At 38.9% G+C, this 10,000-nt stretch overlaps 1 protein-coding gene across 3 annotated transcripts in view; it reads left to right on the top strand.

Annotated features, from left to right (window-relative positions):
* The window catches only part of LOC143039393 (uncharacterized), a 130,945-nt gene that overhangs the window by 27,613 nt on the left and 93,332 nt on the right, over nt 1-10,000 (top strand). For all 3 annotated transcript variants that reach the window (XM_076209358.1, XM_076209359.1, XM_076209357.1), the window contains exons 6-7: nt 8,303-8,503; nt 8,603-10,000. The exon at nt 8,603-10,000 is cut by the window's right edge and continues 46 nt beyond it. In XM_076209358.1, coding sequence (XP_076065473.1) covers nt 8,303-8,503; nt 8,603-10,000 — 1,599 coding nt within the window. The remainder of the gene's footprint in view (nt 1-8,302; nt 8,504-8,602) is intronic.

The following is a 10,000-nucleotide window of genomic DNA, read 5'->3' as shown; positions in this document are numbered from 1 at the left end:
GCCTTCTCCTCCATTATCATCTCTCCATCTGCACCTTTTACCTTATCTTCTCTACTTGATTCGTCTCCTCTTCCTCTCTTAATTTCTTTCCAAAACATCTTTTTATTACTTTCAAAGTTTTCTGTCATACTCTTACCCCATTTTACGTCTGCTCTCCTCTTTGCCTCCTTTACCTTTTGCTTTACTTCTCTTTTCTTTTCCCTGTACGTCTCATATGACTCCCTCGTCCTATTTTTGCATGCCGACAGGAGACCTTTTGGTCCATATCTAGGTCGGATGAGAAAAATCATAATAATGATAAATAAATGAATAGATGAATAAATAAAAATATAATAATGTAAATTATACATAAAATACAAATATATGCATAGGTATAGTTAATTAATAAACAAATAGGTAAATAGTAAATAATAATAAATTGACATATAACTAATGATAAATAATAATCAAGCAAATAACAATAAACAAACAGATAAATTATAACAAAACAAATAATATAAAATAAATAATAGTCATTACAGCATCTTACTTAGGTGTTTATCTAAATGATTCTTAAAGCTTCGAACTGAACTACATTGCACTGCCTCTGCAGGAAGTTTATTCCATTCATCAACTACACGGTTGGCAAAGTTGTTTCTATCCACTTCCAAATTAAATGTTTCCAGACAGTTTGAAACCATTGTTTCTTGTCTGATTCTCATTCAGTGTGAAAATTATGTCACTTTTGATGTTGTCAAGTCACCTCTAAGTCTACGTTTTTTTTAAGGAAAGCAGATTCATGTGTTTCAGTCGATTTTCGTATGATTAATTTTTTACATATGGAATTAGTTTTGTGGCTCACCGTTGTACTTTTTCCAATCTTCCAATGTCTTTAATGAGATTCGGTGACCATACGGAAAGAGCATATTCCAAATGTGGACGCACTAACGATTTATATAGCTTGTTGATGAGTGATGGACTTTAAAGTCAAAAGATCGCGCAATCAGTCCTAGAATCTTATTTACTTTCTCAGAGGCTGAAATACACTGCTTGGATGATTTGAGATCGTTACTGGTAATTACGCCGAGATCCTTTTCACTATCCACTTTCGTTAACGAATTTCCAAATAACTTGTAATCGTGCTTACTGTTATTTTTACCTATATGCATTACCCTGTATTTACTTGTGTTAAATTTCATTAGCCACTTTTCAGACCATTGCTGTAATTTATCTAAATATTCTTGAATACCTAATTATTTAAGTGATTATTTGCCATTCCGCACAGTTTTGTATCATCAGCAAATTTGGAAACAGTAGATTTTAGTCCATGGTCTATATCATTTATATATACTATGAATAGAAGTGGCTCGAGAACAGAACCTTGAGGAACTCCACTCGTAACATTTTTCCATCCAGAAGCTTTTCCATTTAAAACAACTCTGTTTTCGATTATTCAACCAATTCCTAGTCCAAATTAATAGACTACCACTTATTCCGTGTGAAGCTAATTTAGTAAGTAGTCTTTCGTGGGGGACGGTATCAAAAGCTTTTGCAAAGTCTAGATATATTAAATCTATATTGTTTCTTTTGTCATAAATCGAGATAACTGTGTTGTAGAATTCGAGTTAATCACGCAAGAACGTTTCCGTCTGAAACCATGCTGGCTATCATTTATCAAACAGTTACTTTCTAAATGATGTTCGATAGCATCTCTGATGACAGTTTCCATCATTTTTCCTACGACTGTAGTTATTTGGATTCTTTTTGTCACCTATTTTGAATATGGGAGTAACGTTAGCTAGCTTTCATTCTCTTGGGACATCTCCGGATATGATGGATTTCTTGAAAATAATTTCTAATGGAACAACAATCTCATTTTTCATTTCCTTTAAGATTCTTGGATGCCAACCGTCAGGCCCTGGTGTTTTATTAAATTTGAGTTTCTCTATACACCTTTTATTTTTTATATATTTTTTTGTTATATTTACCGTAGTGAGTAAGTTTACCCTAGACTTTTCACAGGTTTCATTTTGGAGTTCACTTTGAGGTGTTTCCTTTACGAATACTGAGCTCAAATAATTGTTTGAAATAGCACACATTCCTTCATTTGAATATTCAAGTTGACCGTCAGCAGATAATATTGGACCAATGTGATTCCTAACAACCTTTTTATCTCTAATGTAACTATAGAATTCTTTTGGATTCTCTTTGGATATATCAGCGATATTCATTTCGTATTGTCGTTTTCGTTTTTTTATATACATTTTTTAAATCTCTCTGTATTAATACACTTTGATAGTCATTTCTTATAAGCCTATCTATTTTTAGCAATACTTTTTTCAGTTTCTTTGTCAAGCCATTTTGGGTGAGCCTGATTTGGGGGACATCTGTCCTTAAAAGGGACGTAAGTATGAATCATCTTAGTAAGCGTATTTTGAAATATTTCCCACATCTGATCTACAGGTCTTCCGCTCAATTTTGCCTCCCAATCTGTAATCGAAGTTGTGATCGCTATTTGCAACAGCTTCATCGACTTCTACATTGGTTCTCATCCTTTCGCGGCCAGTGATCAATAGATCGAGTAAGTTTCCATATCTTGTGGGCCCTTTTACATGCCTAACTAAGTAATTGTCAAGGGTCATCCAATCAATGTCAGTAAAATTGAAATCACCCATAATCAATAAGTCTCTATTGCAGAAACTAGACAATTCTTGGAACAACAGTTTGTCGTTTCTAATGATAATGTCTTTGGCCTATGCATTACACCTACATTAATTTTTTGTCAATTTGTTTGGGTTAATTCTACTCACAAACTATCATATGCATCCTGTTTCGCTTTCTCTAAAGCACATGTATGGAGATTGTTTTTAACGAACAGCAAAACACCCCCATCTTTCTTGTGGTTTGTATCCTGATGAAAGTGTTTAAATCCCGCAATATTAAATTCAGCTTCAAACTCTTTAACATTTAACCATGTTTCGGTTATTCCTGTCATATCGAAATTTTCGCTTTTGATATACGCCTGTATTTCTTGGAATTTGTCCCTAATGCTACGAGCATTAAAGTACATGGTTTTAAGAAACTCGTGATTATTTCTTTTTGACACGTTTCGAGTTTCAATATCGTGCCTTACATTATAATTTTGTTCTTTATTGACACCTTGCTCTATATTGATAATTGGTCCTTCATTGACATTCAATGCCTCATTAATATTTCGCACATCACGGACATCTGGTTGCTCATGGTCATCCGATCTCTTTTATACATTTTGCCCCCCTACGTCACCGCGTTTCAAACACACACATACACACACACACACACACACACACACACACACACACACACACACACACACACACACACACACACACACACACACACACACACACACACACACACACGCACGCACGCACACACACACACACACACACACACACACACACACACACACACACACACACACACACACACACACACACACACACACACACACACACACACACACACACACACACACGAACACTTAATGATATCTTGTACTCACACCCAAATTCCCCTTTTCTGTCTTTCGGCGATATTCCCTCCATTGATTTCTCTACACCTGTCAGTGCCTTCTTTGGCTTTGCCTTTATCGCCTTTGTCATTTTCCAAGTCTCATGGCTGTATTGTACACTGTAATCTTTGCAGTTCAGATATAGAATGTTTCTCATGATGTTTCTGCATTTACCAAACATCCTTCAGTCATTTATGATATATTTCTTTATCTAATTTTAATCATGTTTAGTTAGTTTTAGAATTTGACCAGAATGATCATATTCTACAACTTCTTCGAGATACCATAGATTATAACTGCTTTGCAATGAACTTTCGAATCATATTTTGCTTGTATTCTTATTCATTTCCAAACATATTTTGAGACTTTTCATGCTCAGATCATTCAGTATGTCTAACAAAGTTGCTTCTGAGATGAGAATAACGTGGTCCGCAACTCTGAGGAGATTAGAATATTTCCGATTAATGTTCAAATCTTTCCCTTACTCAGAATTGAAAACCTGTTAGGCATTATTAAAAGTTTGTGTGGAAATGTGTTGCCTTACCATATTGTTTTTCGATCTTTACATTTTCTTTATGAAGTCGAATTACAGTTGTACATTTCTCATAAATCTTCTGTAAAACCATTACGATATGTTCTATCTTCGTGTAAAGTTTAGTATTAATATTTGTTCTACCGAGTCGTAAGATACAAAAGCTATATACAAAGATTTATTGTATTCTATGATTTTCTCGATTAGCTAGTACATTGTACAGGGTAGATGGTCTATTGTGGAGTATTAGTTTCTAAAGCCTATCGGTTCTCTTGGCTGTTTTTCATGTCATCATAGCTTATCACGCTAGACAGACAGCCATTCAAGTGTTCTTTGGTTAATTTTGACCAGGTCAATGTTGTCTAAATTGGTTGAAAGCGGGCACGAGCTTAGGACATGGTCAATGTTCTGTTCAGTTTCTCCGCACTCGCAGGATAGGTCGGTTTTGAGGCCCCATTTAACCAGATTGTCACCAGTTCTGGCGACTCTGGATCTTGCTCTATTTAGTGTGGACCATTCGCGTCTTGGTAGCAGTGCCCCATCTGAGAGCTCTTCACTGGGTCCTTGCACTGTACTGTTAGGGAGACTTGTGCTGTCAGACTCCTTCTACTGTTGTATCCTGTAATTGTGGGGCTACATACCAGGTGGTATCTCCTCCACGGTGGCAAAGCTCTTTCGCGACTTGAGTCTACTTGGGGGAAGTACATGTGAGTGTAGTGGGTGCCTTATGTCCGAGATTTGTTTACCCTTTTCGACTTTTGCTAAAGCGCGTCGTCGAATATCTGGAGGTGCTATGCCTGCGGTTCTGTACAGGATGTTGATGGGCGTGGGGCGAAGTGTTCCTGTGATGATTTTGCAGGTTTCGTTCAGTACTGGGTCTATTTTCTTTGCGTGTGCTGATCTATTCCACACCGGAGCGCAGTATTCTGCTGGTGCATAGCACCGTGCTAAGGCAGATGTTCTGAGTGTGTGTGCATTTGCGCCCCACTTTGTTCCTGCTAGTTTTTTGAGCAGGGAGTTACGGGAGCTTACTTTCCCTCTGAGTTTTTGGATGTGGGTGGCAAACGAGAGGGTCCTGTCCAGGGTTACCCCTAGGTATACTGGATATTGGTGGTGTTCTAGCTCCTTTCCACACCATTGGACTTTAAGCTTTCAATTAGCTTCTTTATTTTTAGGTGGAATGCACATACTTGGGTTTTGGATGGGTTTGGATTGAGAGACCATTTATCATAGTACTGCCCCATGAGCTCGAGGTTGGCTGATAGTCGTGTCTCGACCTCTTGGAAGGTGGTGGCCTGTGTGGCTAGGCATAAGTCATCCGTGTAGATGAATCTGCGGACGTTGGGGAAGGAGGGTTGGTCGTTTGTATAGATGTTAAAGAGCAGAGGTGCCAGGACTGATCCCTGAGGTAGACCGTTCTTTTGTGTCCGCCATCTGCTTTTGATGCCATTTATTTCGACATAGAATCTGCGGTTTTCCAGAAGGCTTCTTACAACATTAACTATGGTCTTGTTCTGAAGCATGTTGGCAAGTTTCAGCAACAGATCTTTGTGGTTCACAGTATCGTATGCTGCTGTTAGGTCTAAAAACACTGTCCCAGTAATTTGCCGCAGTCCGAACCCATCTTCTATGACCTGAGTTAGGTTAAGGACCTGTCCACAACATGAGCGACCTGGCCTGAACCCAGCTTGGTCAGGAGTGAGAAGGCTATCGACAGCAGTGGATATTCTATTTAATATGAGTCTCTCGTATAGTTTGTAGGTTGTACACAGTAGTGATATGGGTCTATAGCTTTTGGGGTGATTAGGGTCCTTATTTGGTCTTAAGAGAGCCACAACTTTGGTTCTTGTCCACTTTTTAGGCATTTTCTGCATTCTCAGGCATGAGTTAAAATAGGGCAGAAGCCACTGATGTGCAATAGGTCCAAGGTTTTTAATGAATTATTTTGGTATTCCGTCTACGCCTGCAGCTTTGTTGGACTTAAGTTGTTTTATTTCTTCTATGAGTTCTTCTAAGGTAAAAGGCTGGAAGATGTCATTTCCATTAGATAAAGCTGCCTCTGTCTCCTCCTTCTGTCTCTTCTTTTGCCGCCGTTCTTTGTTGTTTGGTCGGCCGTTTACAATTAGTTGGTGAGCAACCTGATTGGGGGTTACCGCCGCCAATCTCTGTGGTGGTCTATTTTCAGTATTTAGTTTGCGGATAGTTGTCCATGGTTTTTTACTATTGTGGGTCATATCCGTGTTTTTAATGGTTTCGTGCCATTTATGCTGTCTTTCTTGGCTCATTAGAGATATAACTGTTTCTCCTAATGCAATGGTCTCTTGGTTAAAAGGGTCTTCTTCGTACAGCGAGGTATACTCTTTGTATAGCTTTTTGTTATCTCCCGTTAGACCAGGGATGTATTGCTGTCTGCAGCCTCTAGGTATGTTTCTTTGTGCTGCCTTCCACACTAGCTGGACGGATTTATATTGGTTTGGGTCTGGTGGTATAGCATCTATCAGTTAGTAAACTGATTCAGCAAATGGTATCCAATTGGCTTTCCTCAGGTTGAACCTTGGGAGGTATTTTGATTCTATAGGCCTTACTACTGGATGGAATTCCACCTGTACTGGCCTGTGTTGAGGCTTTGGTACAGGTTGTAGGACTGATCGTGTGGCAACGTTAGAACTTGCACATGATACAAAAGCAAGATCTGGGTTGTATCCCCTTTTCCACCTAGCACTGTTAAAGGTGGGTGGTTGCTTTGATTCATAAAGTAGCTCTAGGTTGTTGTTTAGAGCCCATGACACAACTTCTTCTCCATTTGCATCATCGTCTCCATATACCCAGTTGATGCTGTGGCTGTTAAAGTCACCAATGATTAGTTGCATTCCACCCTGGAGGTCGAGGTTGGCGTGGCCATGCAAATGTTTTTCATGTAAAAGTTTACTAAATCAGTTTGTGACAATCTTAGATTTTATATACACTTGAAAGCAAAATTGTTGGTTGTTACTAAGGTCTTTCTGGTCTCCATTCTTGTAAACTAAATTCACTATAACATTCTGCCATGATTCAGGAGCGCTTTCTTGACGTATACACCGAACTGATCTACAATGGACCTTTTCATTGGATTTTTGTAAATATTCATATTTGTGAAATTACCTATGAGATGGTTCACTAACCCATTGTTGGCGGTTCTTGCATCCCTGAAGACCAAAAGAAAATAGGTACGTGGAAGTAGCTTCCTCGCCCCTTTTAAACGGGAAAAAAATAAAATACATGGATAAACTTTTCTTTTATTTCTCTTGTCGCTCATTTATTTTCACTCCACTTCTTTATTCCTTCCCTCTATCCCCTTTTGTTCACTACACCCTTCTCGTCCTCTCTTTAATAGGGAGTTTTGTTTTGTGCTCTTCATTCTCAACTTTTGCACAAGATGATGATATTCTACCACTCCTTTATTCATTGTTGGTGGATCTCATATAATGTAAAGTTATCCAGGCCAGATCTCCAGTTATCAACCGAGGCTGAATTCTTAACTTATAAACAAACATAGGGTGGTCAAGTATACGTGAAACACTTCCACCACGTGTTGTGATATATCTCGAAATACATATCATGTAAATCTACTTTATGAAATAGATAATCTAGGATAAAACTTAGGTTAAAATATTACTCTCTGTATCTATTTGTGTATCCTTCTTCAGTTCTTTCCTTTCTTTTGTCATGTGATCGATTTTTAACATTTGTTTCCCAAAGTAGCCTACTAATTTTCCTACGTTGGTATTATTTATCCACGATAATGAAATTACGGGAAGATTTAGAAGTCATCGTTTTAGATTTAGATGAGAAGGCCGCGAAAGACGAATTTGTAGATTATTTTGCAAGTGCTCTTTTGTGAAACGTATCTCCTTTTTATCAGCTGACGAGTTATAGAATCTAGCATGGTCAATATCAAAGTCTACTATTTTTTTCCGGGAAAAGCTTGCAAAGAATGACTCTCAAGGCTAAAAGAGAAGGGTATACTTGACTATATGTTGTTATGGTCTTTGCTTCAATTGATCGACTGATTATTTTATTTTATTTTATTTTATTTTATTTTATTTTATTTTATTTTATTTTGTTTTATTTTATTTTATTTTGTTTTATTTTATTTTATTTTATTATTATTTTTATTTATTTTTTTATTTTTTTATCTTATTTTATTTTATTTATTTTATTTTATTTTATTTTATTTTATTTCATTTTTATTTGTACAGGAGGAAGTACCCACGACCGGTGAAGAAGACGACATTGGAGAAGCTTGTCAGGGGAAGCTTCCGGTCCTCCAAGGAGAAAACGGAACAAGACAAAGAGGAATTAGAACAGACAAAAGAAAAGAAGACTGAGCCAAGCAAAGAAAATCAAAATCAAAACCAAGAAAATATGGATTATCTTATTGAGAAGGTGTCCCATATCAGGTAAAGCTAGAATTAGGGTGATGATAATGATGTGAACGATAATAATGACAATGAAAATAGTGATAATAATGATAAGGACAATAAGGATTTTGCTTTCAGAGAGCCCCTTCTCAGGCGTCCCTCCGGGGAGCTTGAGGTTCTTCGGGAGTCTGACCCTCCGAATGTGGTCGACACATACGACACGTTGTCTCTCATCAGCGAGCGGAGGTTAGCCCTGGGATCTTTCATCTCCTCCAGTTCCCACCTCATCAAGAAAAGATTTGGAAGCCTTCGGAAGAAGGTCTCTCCTCTGAAAAAGAAAAGTGGATTTGGGTCCTCCACATCTTTCGATGAGTTTGACACCGGAAGTAGAGAGAGCCTGGACAGCATTTTCGAGAGGATGAAGTCATTGAAAAAAAAGAAACCTAAGGCAGCCAACTCATCAAATACGAAGGAAAAGGGATCAGAGAGGACCGAAGTAAGGTTATCTGGTGTCTTAAATGAAACAAGAAATACGGATATTTCAGAAAATAGAAATAATCAGAATCCTTTCGCTGACGATGAGAAGATCCTTTCTCCAAATAATCCATTCTACCTGGGAAACGAGGAGGAGGAACTTGAAGAAGACTTAAGTCCAACAAATCCATTCCGTAAGGATCTCCAGGAGGATGAGGCCGACTCCTCGAATCCTTTCTTCGAGAAAGAAAGTTTGACACCTTCGGACCCAGAGTCTCCGGAGAACGAGGACGTGGATTTATCACTTGACCTTAACCCGGTTCTCTGTAAGGAAGAAGCTCTTACTTATGAAGCCAATAATTGGCCCATGACCAGGAGCACTCCGTGCACTCCTAGGAAAGATGAGTCTTTTCCAAATACCGATTCTTCGTTACCCAGCGGTGTCAATAGCCGGCCAATGGCCAGGAGCACACCGTGCACTCCCAGGAAGGAAGATTCTTTTCCAAACAGGGGTTCTCTGTTATCCAACAGCGTGGGTTCATCTCCGAAGCTCATGGAAACTCGGAAAGGGTTCAGATTAAGTAGTCTTCGTATCAAAAAGCAAGATTCCAGTTCGAGTCTTGGAACCAGATCTCTGTTCGAGGTTCCTTCTGAAGTCGACGGAAGTCAGGAGAAACCTAAAACCGGGAAAAAGGGTTCTTTTGGGATGTTCGCTCCTAATTTTAAGAAACTTATCGGGAAAAAAGATAAATCAAAAGAGACTTCTTTCCCCAGCTCGAAAGAGACAAAGATAATTGACGTTGTGGATTCCTCAGAGTCCGTGAGGAACTTGTCACCGATTCCCTCGAACTCACTTCGGTCCGATCTTTCATCAACCGGAGAGGATCTTCCATCCTCTCCTTCCGCCTTGGGTCCCAGTGTCACTCAACCTAAAGCGAAGCGCTCGCTCTCCCCCGAGCTGGCGCCGACAGCCACTGCGACTTTAATGACAACACCAACATGCCCGCCATCGGGAGCCCCAACTCATCCGGCCAAAGGGCAACACCAGGACTCCCTGCGTCG

Source organism: Oratosquilla oratoria, chromosome 26 (genome assembly GCF_046742065.1).
Source record: "Oratosquilla oratoria isolate Oo_2021 chromosome 26, ASM4674206v1, whole genome shotgun sequence".
NCBI lineage: Eukaryota > Metazoa > Arthropoda > Malacostraca > Stomatopoda > Squillidae > Oratosquilla > Oratosquilla oratoria.
The sequence above is the reverse complement of the archived record's forward strand: the minus strand, read 5'-3'. Positions and strand labels throughout refer to the sequence as shown.